Below are 14,462 nucleotides of genomic sequence, written 5' to 3'. Positions count from 1 at the left end.
CATACTTCTGTTAGAACAAGCTATGTACATGAACATAGCTAATATTGCCCTGCATTACTGAAACACTGAGGGTTTCTCAGTGTAGCAATGTCGGATGGCATTAGCCGCTAACAACAACCCCTAGGTTTCTTGCAGTGGTGCTGGGTATAAGTGAGAATCCACAGCATTAGCATTTATTCTTTCGTTAGTATTGGGACCTAGAAATAAAACCTTGGTTTTTCCCATGCTTTTGTTTGGGCTGTTCGCTACTTCTCCCCCTTTAACAACACACACAGGTTTTACTAGCCCTTGTGGAGCAGTAGAAACAGTCTGGCAGGAGCTGCCCCAATAACGGCAACCCCTCAGCCTCGCCCAACCAGAGACCGAGAGAAAGGCGGTGGGAGGGGCAGCAAGGGAGAACGAGAGATAAGAGAGGGAGTGAATGAAAGAGAGGCAGGAGGAGAGAGGTTCTTGCACATATGTCTGTATGCACGAGCACACTGTCTTTTTTGTTTATTTGGTGGAAGTCTAAAGGAAGTGGTTGGGCGGTGACTGTGTGCGACAGTGTGTGTTTGTGTAGGTGTGTGTACCGTAAGCTAAATCTCTCTGGGTTTCCTTTAGGGCTGTTTTTATGAGCCAACTGTTCTCCTCTGCTGAACAGTAAGAGCCCATTTCATGGAAATAGGGGGTTCCCTCCCTTTTTAATTTGTATATATTTTTTTTTTATTAAAATAAAAAGTCTTTTTTGAATGTATTGTTTTCTGATGCTACAAGGATCAACACATTTACATTTCAGCTTTATTCTTCTGCAGTTTGGCTCTGCCCATTCAACTTGTTTGTTTGAGACACAGTACAGAGCAGCCAATCAGAACATTTCACCGTATTTTTCGCACTATAAGGCGCATTATGCTACACTAGTAAGAAACAGGGGTGTCGCCATGTTTTCCTTCTTATTCAACAGGTCTTGTGCTGGGTGGAGGTGGGGGCTAAGTAAGCGATTAGCGGCTAATGCCACCCGAGAGCCCTACACTAAGGAATCCTGAATGTTCCAGTAAGCCAGGGCAATATTAATTAGCGGTGTTTTTTTTTTTTTTACACGTTAAACACAGGCGTTAGCAGCAGCCAAGCTACATGCTGATAATACTCACCTCTGAACGGCAAAAGAACTAGTAAATCAGGTGGTTAGCGACTATTGCTAATTATTATTGCCTCGGTGCTAGAGAACTAAACTCAACTCCTGTATAAAGCTGTATTCCATTGGAGTGGCTTTACTGCTCCAACCTGACTGGTTAAATTTATATATAAGGCCCAAATACGCTTTATGGATGTGTCTATTTAAATTAATCCCCCTGCAGTTTAACACCATCCTTTCAAATTGAACTTTTATGGTGTTTTAGCCTGGATTTTTGCAGCCATTCAGAACAGAGCTTGTTTACATATATCTGTATGTTTCATTTTAGGCTACTACAGTGAAGGGCTGTATATTGGTAAGAACTTATTGATACGACACGAAACAGGGGATATGATTCAATATATCATATATTGCGGTAGTTTGAGCAAGATAATATATTTTAAAAAGTATCTTAAAAAGTAATATAGTATGACCGTGTAAGTCAACGCTATTATATTTACAAAATATAATAAGTACATTTTCATACATTTAGAACAGTGGTATCAAAAAAATGCTATTTAGTGGACATGGTTTAAGCATTACACTAAATTAAATACATGTAAACGATTAGTTAAAAATCAACAATTTTTAATACAGTATTGCTAAACATATCATAACACAATAGGATATTGATATTTTCTTACACCTGTCCTACCCATGTACATTAAAATTTGGTTTGGACTTGTTTTTATGCAATTTGGTTCTGCCCATCTGTATTTAAACTAGAAAGAGCACATTTCCATGCTCATACCTGTTTTTCTTCTGCCTACTGTAATTTAGCCCCACCCATTCACACTAAAGTTATCGTGGGGTGTGTACTTTGGAAAGAACAGGGCAGATCAATGTAGGGCAAGCTCATTCGTAGCAAATTCAGTGTAAAGTGAGAGCTCTGTCCCCTCATTACTTCAAAGGGTGATGTCAGTTAGTACAAGGCGTCTGTGAGCTGATGTATCGGAGCAATGCTACATCAGCAGCAGCAAAGATGCGGTGCCTGGTTTCACATGTGTCTTGGACTACATAGCATTCTGAATGGACCTTTCCCATTGAAAGGAAAATTTAGTCTAGGAAACCACCTCTAAATGTAGCACGTGGGCCCTTTTAAGTGTTCCTCATTTCACTTTAATCTGGGTGTGGGAAGCCAACACCAAAAGATTTTATCAGGCTTACTCACAGACATGCTAATCGATTTCTATAGAGTCCAATCTACTGTTAGCAGCGTTAGCATTTGTGGGAGTGGAATTTCTTTAATGCAGTGATCAGTATAACCGAGGTTCAGTCAGCTGATTAGACACTTCAGTCTGTGTGAGCGTGTGCATGCGTGTGCTGGTCTGTTATTCTGAAAGTGCAGAGCGACGTTTCTGTGGGAGTCGTTTTGTCTGCAGTGAGTCACTTGTTCTCAACCCCCATGAGTGTAAGAACATACACACACACACATACACACACAGTTACATAATCTAATCATGAAGTACAGGAAGTTGAAGAGTAAAAGAAAGGAAGTGTGTGTTTCTGTCTCGATATTCTTTGTTTCTGCTGACCTTCATCTCTATTCTTCGGTTTATAGGACTGTTAATGGATGTGGAAGGTTTTCCTGTGAGTCTGTGTGAGTGAGTGAGAGTGGTTTCTATCCAGGGTGACCTAGTGGTGGTCCAGTTTGGTTCAGTGGAATACAGTTCTGTCTTGATTTGATTCTGTGTGATACAATAGTGATTCTTTTACATTCACTACAATGCAATTCTGCCTATTGTAGTCAGGAACGCTAGAGTGTGAGTAAAGAACCAGGATTAAGCCTAGTCTTGGATTACACAGCCTTGAGAATGGAGATTTCCCACTGAAAGGAAAATTTAGTCTAGGCCAAGGCTTAATCCCTTTCAAGGAAACCAACAAATTCAGTCTGAGTTAAGACCAAGATTCTTAATAGTCGAGTCAGAGTCAAGAGCAAGACGAGACAAGGTTGACTTTGTCTTTTGTATTTATCAGCAACAGATCCTGGCCTGCACATCAGTTCAGTTTGGTTGGAGCTAACGTAGTACTATTGTAGTAACAGTATTGTTGCGGCACTTCTTGGACAGGCTGCAACAAAAGGTGTCTCCCACAGCCATGCCAACTCTTGACCCGCCAAAACAATCACAGACAACATGGCTACTGTTGCATTACAAGCCACAGTGCTCAAATCAGATTTTTTTTTTGCTCAGATCAGATTTGGCTTGTTCACATTCACAGATCTTGACAGTTCACATTCACAAATGTAAGTGACCTGTATCTGTGTGTAATGTGAACAAATATGTTCCTGAAACACCTTGTCTTCTTCACCGACAACGGAAAACGTCATTTTTAAGAGACGACTCATAGCTTTATAAAGGTGAAATGGATTCGTTAGCAGCTTATATGTGGAGCATCTTTTGCTGGAGTGGAGAAACGGCAAACAGCTGGTGTGAAGTACATGCTCAGGTCGAGGAGGTAAAAAAAAAGGTCAGGCGGTTTGCTTTTGCTGTTTTTGCAGCTATAGCTGCACAGCTGCACCAAGAGATGTGTGGGTACGAGAAAGAAGCATGTAGCACATGCGTAAAAGCAAAAAGACGCATCAATTCCGATTTGAGCGTTCCCATTCATGTCGCATGTCCATGGATCGGATACGTATCCGACTTAGGGCCACATATGAAAGTGATTTAAATTTGATTTGAAAAAATAGGATTTGGCGCGTTCACACGGGTATGAAAAAAAAATCAGATCTGAGCCACATTGAGCAAAAAATTTGATTCGAGTCACTTCAGCCTCCTAAAGTGAACTAGTCGGAGTTCATAGATAGTCGGAGGAACAAGAGAGCTAAAAATTGTAGGAAGGTGAGAGAAAACAAAGTGTAAACAAACAGACCTACACATAACAGTATTTTGAGAGTTCTCTAAAATCTCTTTTAAATATCACCTTTAAATGGGTGATACCCAGCCCTAAAACCAGCATCATTCATTTTATCTGGGCATCCTATCTAGGCATTAAGGCATCATGGAAAGTCAAGGACATTACTCATATGCTGGGTTAGTTGAGCATTGTGAGTGGTGTCCTTAAGCCCCCCAACCTAAAATGAAACCTACATCCCTGCTGCTTGAAAGAAACTTCTAGATCCTTTAACCAGTCAACATTCTGTCGTATACTGTGGTAACTTTAAATTCATATTGAGACCAAAGAAATCAGTAGTAGATGACCTGTGGCTTAAAAATTAAATTAAAGCTCCACTAGGTAGGATTGAGATTTTGTGCTCGTGGGAGTGTAATAAATGTTTCGGGCGGATTAGTTTCTCTTTCTCGATTTCTGGCTTTCACAGACATATTCGGTCTCTTTCCAGCTTCTGCCAGAGTGTCTGTATGTTAGTTTGTAAAGAATGAACCAGTAGTCCTTGTAGAACTGTTAGAACTAAAGGTCGGAAAGCAGGTCGCAGTTCTCGCGAGCGTTGGTCGCGGCCGTCTCGGAAATTTACAGAGTCTGGTTTGAGCTCAGAGGAGCTCCAGCTCAGATACGAGAGCACCGCCATTCCTCCTATTACACCTCAACAGTGAGTTTTAAGCTGTAATTTTACTTCTTTAAAAAGATCAAAAATCAAGGAAATCCTATCTAGTGCTGCTTTAAACAGAGGTTTGACCCAGTTGATGTTTATGTTCACTCACAAACTCGCTCATGTGATTTGATATGAATTTGTGTGTGTGTGTGTGTGTGTGTGCGTGTGCGTGTGTGCCCCTTTCCTCTAGTCAGTCAATCATTTAAAGCAGATGACAGTCAGATGATTGAAATCACACACTGATTTTACTGTATTACTGAGGACTGTGGCTGTTCTTTCTATTATTGTATGCAGTATTGTATACTCTAAGCTAAGCCTTTAGCATGTGTGATGAAAACAGTCTGTTTAGATGTGAGAAGCTTACCGGTCGTTTTATCTGGTCAGTGTGAGAATCTGGGCCTCGCAGGGATAGTAGAGCAAGAACACCCTCTCTCACACACTCTTTGTCTGGGAGAATCAGACAGTGTGCAGATGGGAGTAATTATGTGCTCAGATCTGGCAACCGTCCTGCTCTGTGTGCCAGTCTGGCAGCAGCCGTGCACACGGCACAAATATCTGAGTGAGTAGAAGCCTCATCAGTTTCCAGTTAGATCCTTAGCTGCATGGGTGCGTGTGCGTACATTATACTATATGGAAGCAATATATTTGCTCATTTTTGTCAGTACAGAATAATTCCGCTATCGATTTAAACAGAATAAAAGGTTGTCACACTGACATTGCAAGGCTGTGGAGGAAATCTGTAGTGTTCTGCTGTTTCTGCTCAGCTTGAATGTAGTGAACTGATATTATTGAACTAGCCAGCTCCGGTTAGCAAGTACTTAGCTAGCCGCGGTTAGCAACGCTAGCCAGTCCCTACTAGTGCTAGTAAATGCAGCCCGATAGCGATAGACTGCTATCAGCTAGTGGTTCATCCAAGTAGACTGTAGTCTGATATACTCGCCTCCTGAACTGCGAAAGAGCTAGCGCTACGGCTAGCAGCTAATGCTGATGCACTCAGTCTCAGCACTGGAGAAACTTAACTGAAACTCCTTTATAACGCTGTACTTCAGCAGAGTGGCTTTACTGCTTTTTTCAGTCTGACTGGTAGAATTTATTCATAATGTGCACTGTCGATTTTTTGGGAAAATTAATAATTAATTATAAAAAAATATTTTTTTTTAAATGTGCCTTATATTTCCAAAAACATGGCACACATTTATCACTTACAGAGAGACTACACACTCTGGTATAACTTCAGAAACAAATGTAACATTTATTGGCCGTACATTTTAGATTTAACAATCATATGCAAACAGTAAAATTAAAGTTTTGCCCTGAGAAATTACATTTAATTTTTTTTTGTCCAGTGTCAGCCAATTGTAGAAGAGCGGGCAGCTTACAATAAATACATCAGCAAATATCAGTTTAAAATAATGGGCCAATATAAGATGCAATTTAATTTCTGATATCATTGTGCATCCTTAATATTTTTATAGTTTTAAGTTGTTGGACAGTTATTGGAGATGCGCTACTTAAATATGTCTTAAATTGAGTTGGTAGATTTTAGATAGATATTTTAACATTGTTTTTGTTTTGTATCTATTCATACACTATCTGGCCTGAGAACCTTTATCTTAAAATTTGAACATTTGTTTGGGTCAGCCAGACTTACAGCAGTAACTCAATAGCCACAATGCAGTTTTGCTGAGCTGGATTACTTGCTGAAAGTTTATGACAGGTCTGATAGATAGTTAAGTTCTGCTGTTTGAAATTATGCATGTATATCTGTTCATTCTGATCCAAATGTAGTGTTCGTGAACTGCCTTTCTCTGTCTGCCACACCCCTATTCCCCCACCCATCCGACTCTTCACACATCCCTGTTTACTTGTTACTGTTTACTGTCTCCAAAAGCCTTAAAGGGATGGACTTTACCCACCTTTCCCCTCCCCACACCCACGCGAGTCTTACTGGTTAAGAGCACAGTCTGGTGTCAGATCTGTTCCACTGTTTTAAAGTTTATACAAACACACAGATCAGACCAGAACTGACCAAAACTCAACATTAGGAGTCTTGGATTAGACTGAGGACCCTGAAATACCATGAACAGAATTTCACTCCTGTAGTCTGTGAAGAAGCTTCTGTGCCGAGAATGTGGGGAGGTTTTGCTGAGTGTGAATGTGCTATGCCTGCAGAGACCGGTGTGTGTTTCAGCCCTGAGTAAACGACACTTTACACTGTGTGTGTGTGTGTGTGTGTGTGTGTGTAGGACAGAAGGAGAGCTGGTGAGATCATTATAGGGATGAGTAAGCATATAGGACGAAATGAAAGTTAATTTAGGGAACATGTCGTAACTGGGATATAAAAAGCTTTTACCGTAACTTTACTGTGTTTTTTTTTGTTTCCACACGATTTCTCTGGTAAATGAATACATTCAGACAGAACGTAATAAATTGTGAGAACTGAAAATGTTAAATAATCATGTAAATTAATGTTAAATTACTATCAAATACACTTTTGCACAACTTGAGCCTTATAAACAAATTTAATTAAATGGAATGAGGTGAATGATTTAAAGCGGGACCACCGAAAGGGGAAACTGGACCGATTCTAATTTCACTACTGTTAAATATGATTTATCTAATTGCCTTTAAAAGATAAAAAGTTGTTTTCTATAGGTCAGTAGGTCAGTAAATGAACAACTTAAATGTTTAATGTGTAATGGCAAATATGAAACAGACTGAACATATAGTGACTGTAACTGTTTTTAGGTTGTATCTGCCTGACCCACTGGGGGGGGGCTTGTAATTTCCGCTGTACGTATATACCACATGTGTAGGTTATAAAATGGGCTTAAAAAACTAAACTTCTGTGGAATTCGTAAAATGTTTGGCCACAGGACACTACAGAAAGGCAGGAAACCACAGAAACCCTACATACCACAGCAAGACTAACCACAGAAACACAGAAAATGCAGGCTACCACAGAAACCATCTAGAAACAGCAGGATACCACAGAAACCACATGTAAACCCTGAATATTACAGACATGTATTCTAGCACAAAAATCACCTAGAAACACTGAATACCACAGAAATGCAGGATGCCACAGAAACCACCTACAGAGTTAAATATCACAGAAATGTAGGCTACCACAGAAACCACCTAGAAACCCTGAATAACACAGAAATGTAGGCTACCACAGAAACCACCTAGAGACCCTGAATACCACAGAAATGCAGGATGCCACAGAAACCACCTAGAGACCCTGAATACCACAGAAATGCAGGATGCCACAGAAACCACCTAGAGACCCTGAATACCACAGAAATGCAGGATGCCACAGAAACCACCTACAGAGTTAAATATCACAGAAATGCAAAGTACTACAGAAACCACCTAGAAACCCTGAATACTGCAGAAAAGCAGGATACCACAGAATATCCCTAGAAACCCTGAAAACCACATAAATGCAGGCTACCACAGAAACCACCTAGAGACCCTCAATACCACAGAACCACATGGAACCACATCCTGCAGAAAAGCCGGATGCCACAGAAACCACCTAGAAACCCCATATATCTGGTGATATACAAATGTATAACTTACAAAGAGACTATACACCCTAGTATAACTTTAGAAACAAACATAACATTCAACCAGCTGTGTACAATCAATAAAATGTAAGGTGTCTCCTGAGAAATCTTAAATTACTTTTATTTAATTTTACTTTTCCACATGGCCACGCTACTTTAGTAGTGTGGACAGCATCGCTTTGTCATTTTTCAGCATACTAAAAAAAAAAAAAATCGGCATGTGTTGGTTTGAAATGGCAGATTCCCATGTTTAAAAAAAAATGTAATCCCAATCATTGTAATGTTTTTCACCTCAGAGTAATTATTTTGTAATACAAGTTGTCCACTGATGTCTTATAACTCTCTCTCTATCTCTGTTCTCTCTCTCAGGTAATCCATCATGATTCCCATCACTGAGTTACGGTATTTTGCTGACACCCAGCCGGCGTACCGGATCCTGAAGCCATGGTGGGACGTCTTCACCGACTACATCTCCATCGTCATGCTCATGATCGCTGTGTTTGGGGGAACGCTGCAGGTAAACCTGACAGATTCCAAGTGTCGTGTCTTCTCTACCTTTTTTTTTGTTTATTCTGCTGATCTTTTTTGTATTAATCGCTCATTTTCTTGCTCCAGGTGACCCAGGATAAGATGATCTGCCTGCCCTGTAAGTGGGTGGGGGAGACTGGGTGTGCGGAATTTAACGTCAGTGCCAGGCCCAACACGGAGCCGCGGGGGATCCAGTATGAACTGGACAGACACCAGTATAACTATGTGGATGCCGTGTGCTACGAGAACAAGCTGCACTGGTTCGCCAAGTACTTCCCCTACCTGGTGCTGCTGCACACTCTCATCTTCCTGGCCTGCAGCAACTTCTGGTTCAAGTTCCCCCGGACCAGCTCCAAGCTGGAGCACTTCGTCTCCATCCTGCTCAAGTGCTTCGACTCCCCCTGGACCACGCGGGCGCTCTCCGAGACAGTGGTGGAGGAGACCGACACCAAGCCCCCGGGCAAGGCTGATGGTTTTACCGATAAGAAAACATCCAGCATTAGCGACCAGGACGTGGAGGCCAGTGTGCCCATGCTGCAGCGGACTAAATCCCGCATAGAGCAGGGCATCGTGGATCGCTCCGAGACGGGTGTGCTGGATAAGAAAGAAGGAGAACAGGCCAAGGCCCTGTTTGAGAAGGTGAGCGATTTATTTTGTAATCAAGCAGCAATGTCCTGCATAGTCAGTACTTAGTTACCTAGTTACCATATTTTTTGCACAATAAGGCGCACCGGTAGGGCTGGGCGATATGGAAAAAAATCTTATTACGATATAGTTTTTCATATCAGCCGATATCGATATGTATCACGATATAAATCAAATCACTTTCTGTTACACTTAAAGGTTTCTATTTTTACTCAGAAGTGACAGAATAAGGGAGTTATGGACAAAATCACTAGCAGGCTCAGAGCCTTGTGGACAGACACTAGGATGTTAACATCTTGCCAGGTGGGTACAGCTTTTAAATTAATTTTAAAAAGGGGACAAATATATAAACTAAAAAATATGTAAGACCCTTTACATTATATGTCTGTTTAATTTAAATTGCAATAACACTTTATTTATTTTTATAAAATTATATTTAATCAAAAGATCATTCCCCTCCCTGAATGCAGGCAACTACATAAAGCAAAATACAAGAGTATATCACAGTGTTCATTTTGACAGGTGATTTTGATACAGTCTTAGTCTTTTCACTAAAATGTATAATAGTTTTAGTTACATTTTAGTCTATCGGATATTATTAGTTTTAGTCAGATTTCAGTCTAGTTTAATTTTGGTCATATAAAAAGTATGTATTACATATGTTTTACTGTTTTTCTATTTTCTATTTGTTGTAATTTTAGATAATTTACTGCTTATGTTTTTTTTTAAATAAGAGCCTTTAGTTTTTTTTACATTTAAATTAAGCTAACATTTAAATATTTTAAAAAAAGTGGCCTATAATGGAGGTGGGAGGAATAAAGTCAAGTTTCTGAAATGATCCACTTCTACTGCAGTACAGATTTATACTAACATTACTGGCTTTCAGTAGACTAGACTTACATTACTTAAGTGTATTTAAAACTCCAGTTCAGTAACAGCAATGTTTAGCTCAGTTCAAATACAGCTAGACAGATTATATAATCTTCTGTATTTAGTAAAATATCCAGCATAACAGACTCTCTATCTGTTAAAAACTATAAAACACAAAGACAGAGGAGAATGCTGCCCTCAGGGTTTTCTAACAGAAACAGTGAGAGTTAGGAAAAAAGATGGAAAGTGCTTCCTTTCTGTGTGTTTATATACTAACCCCTCACTCGTGCTGAAGTTAACCTTAATTTACACGAAACGTGGATTAACACGGCTAACGTGCGTTACCCATTAGTTTATTAGAATGTAAAAAGCAGTGAAAGCATCTTAGCTAATGATGACAGATTGCACAGATCCCTTTTACACCTAAACATCGCTAACTTTAAACTGGAGACAAGCTAATCTAACTAGCAGCAAACAGAGCAGCGTTTACCTGCCTTCAGAAATCTGAACAAGCTCACCTCTCTAAATATCTTGGAGACGCATGCCTCATATTTAAAAGGTGAGTTTTCCAGTGTAGCGCCGCTGAATAGTATAAATGAAGTTTATCCAGTAAATGGGAGAGAAGGAGCCGCTATGTGAGGAGTTCAGAGTGGAGGGGCTCGGGGGGTGGGGCGGAGGGGGATGGTGGAGAGGGGAGGGGAGGGGTTGTACTGGGCTGAGCAGCAGTTCAGCGTGCTGCCTGGTCTCGTGCTGCGCCTTTTCACAACGCTACTTAAACGGGAAATAGAAAATTTAGTTTATCGAATTTCTCGCCCCGACTTATCGCGATATATAGTTTCCTCGATAACTATCGATATCGTTTTATCGCCCAGCACTACGCACCGGATTATAAGGCGCATTATGCGACACTAGTAAGGAACAGGGGTTCCTCTAATTCAGCAGTTCTCACCGCTGGGTGCCGACACCTGTAAAGCTAAGCTAAGTTAATTAAAAAAACATTTTCTTTTAAAGTCAAACTAGTGCTGGATATTAATCTACACAGATTTCTCTCCTGAATCCTGTTAATTTGGGTGAGTAAAGCGTTTCCGTTTATTTACAGTAAGCTTAGATTTCTGGTTAAAAGCTAATGCCGTCTGATAGTGCTACACTGAAAAACCCTTAACGTAACCCTGTTCCGGTAATCAGGGCAATATTAGCTAGCAGTTCGTCTACAAATCTTGTTTTAACACTGTAAATCCACAGGTTAACATCCAATATACTTACCTTTAAACAGCGAAAGAGCTAGCGCTTAGCACATTTAGCGGCGTATGCTAATACCTCTCCAGCAGTGCTTGCCGGGGTTAGCAGCAGGCTACAGGCCGATAAACCTTTAGCTAAATAAGAGGTAGTCAATTGTGGATGTTCAGGCCTCATATTTGTACTGATGTGTCTGTTAGCATCACAGCTAACCTGTTTATACCCAGCGAAGGCCGACTACTCTTTGCGTCACGGACTCAACTCCTCTGAGCCCTGCTGTTAGCATCATGGCTAACCTGCTATTCTAGGCTTTCAAACGCTGTGCATTTAAACAGCAAGACTTTCTCTACCTATTGTGAAGTGTCAGCAAGTAATCCAGCTTGGAAAAACTGCCAAAATTCATACATTTCCAGGGAAATTAAGACCCAATTTTATGACTGTAGCAGCCATTTAGTGCATGTGTACTACTGGCTGTGTGTGCATGGGATCTGCATGCTCTAGAGAGGCAGGAAGGGCAGACCCTCACACATCTCAATCATTCATGACTCGTTCACAGAGTCATTCAGAATCGAGTCACTAATTCCTGGAAAATCCATCTGTTTCTTGGACAGGTTTGAGACAACCCATTAGCGCTTGGATCCCTAAATAACTAAACTAAAGTGAGGCAAATTGAAGATGAGCTGGACAGCCGATTAAATAATGTGATTGTAATAAGAATGCGTCTGGGCTTTGCTCCAGACCTCCACCATTAGGACATTAAACACTCCGTCTCCTCGTCTGCTGATAATCTCCGAGAGAAATAGAAGAATCTCTCTAATTGTTTCCTGACGGAACAGAGTTTTTCTCTGAATGTGGTCTGAGTCCAGGGTACATGCTAAATTAGAGTAAATATCTTCTCGGGATAATGGTGCCTGAGATCATCTGCCCCTGCCCTTGGATGTTCCCACCTCTCAGACACAAAGGACTGGCATACCAGAGCGTTAAAATTAGGATGTTGTTTATGGAGAGGAATTGGTCACATTTTTAGCATGACTGAAGTCATCGCTCTGATTTGCAGAGTGGAACAGATGGAGTGATAAAATGGATGTTCTGTGTTGATCCCTCACTTCTGGCCTCACCCAGATGTGGGTTTTTATTTTGCTGAGGCACCTGCGACAGCGTCATGAAATATTTAAAGCTACACGACTAAAGCCATGTACAGTAAATAGGCTCCTACTGGTATTCTCAGTATCTTGGTAGTTTTGAGTAAGCACCTACAAAAATATACACTACCGTTCAAAAGTTTGGGGTCACATTGAAACGTCCTTATTTGAAGGAAAAGCACTGTACTTTTCAATGAAGATAACTTTAAACTAGTCCTAACTTTAAACAAATACACTCTGTGTCTTGCTAATGTGGTAAATTACTATTCTAGCTGCAAATGTCTGGTTTTGGTGCAATATCTACATAGGTGTATAGAGGTGTATTTCCAGCAACTATCACTCCAGTGTTCTAATGGTACAATGTGTTTGCTCATTGGCTCAGAAGGCTAATTGATGATTAGAAAACCCTTGTGCAATCATGTTCACACACCTGAAAACAGTCTAGCTCATTACAGAAGCTACAAAACTGACCTTCCTTTGAGCAGATTGAGTTTCTGGAGCATCACATTTGTGGGGTCAATTAAACGCTCAAAATGGCCAGAAAAAGAGAACTTTCATCTGAAACTCGACAGTCTATTCTTGTTCTTAGAAATGAAGGCTATTCCATGCGAGAAATTGCTAAGAAATTGAAGATTTCCTACAACGGTGTGTACTACTCCCTTCAGAGGACAGCACAAACAGGCTCTAACCAGAGTAGAAAAAGAAGTGAGAGGCTGTGTTGCACAACTAAGCAAGAAGATAAGTACATTAGAGTCTCTAGTTTGAGAAACAGACGCCTCACAGGTCCCCAACTGGCATCTTCATTAAATAGTACCCGCAAAACACCAGTGTCAACATCTACAGTGAAGAGGCGGCTGCGGGATTTTGGGCTTCAGGGCAGAGTGGCAAAGAAAAAGCCATATCTGAGACTGGCTAATAAAAGAAAAAGATTAAGATGGGCAAAAGAACACAGACATTGGACAGAGGAAGACTGGAAAAAAGTGTTGTGGACGGATGAATCCAAGTTTGAGGTGTTTGGATCACAAAGAAGAACGTTTGTGAGACGCAGAACAAATGAAAAGATGCTGGAGGAATGCCTGACGCCATCTGTTAAGCATGGTGGAGGTAATGTGATGGTCTGGGGTTGCTTTGGTGCTGGTAAGGTGGGGGATTTGTACAGGGTAAAAGGGATTCTGAATAAGGAAGGCTATCACTCCATTTTGCAACGCCATGCCATACCCAGTGGACAGCGCCTGATCGGAGCCAATTTCGTCCTACAACAGGACAATGACCCTAAACACACCTCCAAATTGTGCAAGAACTATTTACAGCAGAAGCAGGCAGCTGGTATTCTATTGGTAATGGAGTGGCCAGCGCAGTCACCAGATCTGAACCCCATTGAGCTGTTGTGGGAGCAGCTTGACCGTATGGTACGCCAGAAGTGCCCATCCAACCAATGCAACTTGTGGGAGCTGCTTCTAGAAGCGTGGGGTGCAATTTCTCCAGCTTACCTCAACTAATTAACAGCTAGAATGCCAAAGGTGTGCAATGCTGTAATTGCTGCAAATGGAGGATTCTTTGATGAAAGCAAAGTTTGATGTAAAAACAATGTTATTTCAAATACATCATTATTTCTAACCTTGTCAATGTCTTGACTCTATTTTCTATTCATTTCACAACGTATGGTGGTGAATAAGTGTGACTTTTCATGGAAAACACAAAATTGTTTGAGTGACCCCAAACTTTTGAACGGTAGTGTACATACAAAAAATTGTCTGCTGTAGACTGAT

The 14,462-nt window shown here is 40.8% G+C and overlaps 1 protein-coding gene across 1 annotated transcript in view; it reads left to right on the top strand.

Annotated features, from left to right (window-relative positions):
- Positions 1-14,462, top strand: part of lrrc8aa (leucine rich repeat containing 8 VRAC subunit Aa) — a 49,805-nt gene that overhangs the window by 20,814 nt on the left and 14,529 nt on the right. The window contains exons 2-3 of the mRNA XM_007256563.4: positions 8,642-8,789; positions 8,888-9,439. Coding sequence (XP_007256625.1) covers positions 8,652-8,789; positions 8,888-9,439 — 690 coding nt within the window. The 5' untranslated portion in view covers positions 8,642-8,651. The remainder of the gene's footprint in view (positions 1-8,641; positions 8,790-8,887; positions 9,440-14,462) is intronic.

Source organism: Astyanax mexicanus, chromosome 17 (assembly GCF_023375975.1).
Source record: "Astyanax mexicanus isolate ESR-SI-001 chromosome 17, AstMex3_surface, whole genome shotgun sequence".
Taxonomy (NCBI): Eukaryota; Metazoa; Chordata; class Actinopteri; order Characiformes; family Acestrorhamphidae; genus Astyanax; species Astyanax mexicanus.
The sequence above is the reverse complement of the archived record's forward strand: the minus strand, read 5'-3'. Positions and strand labels throughout refer to the sequence as shown.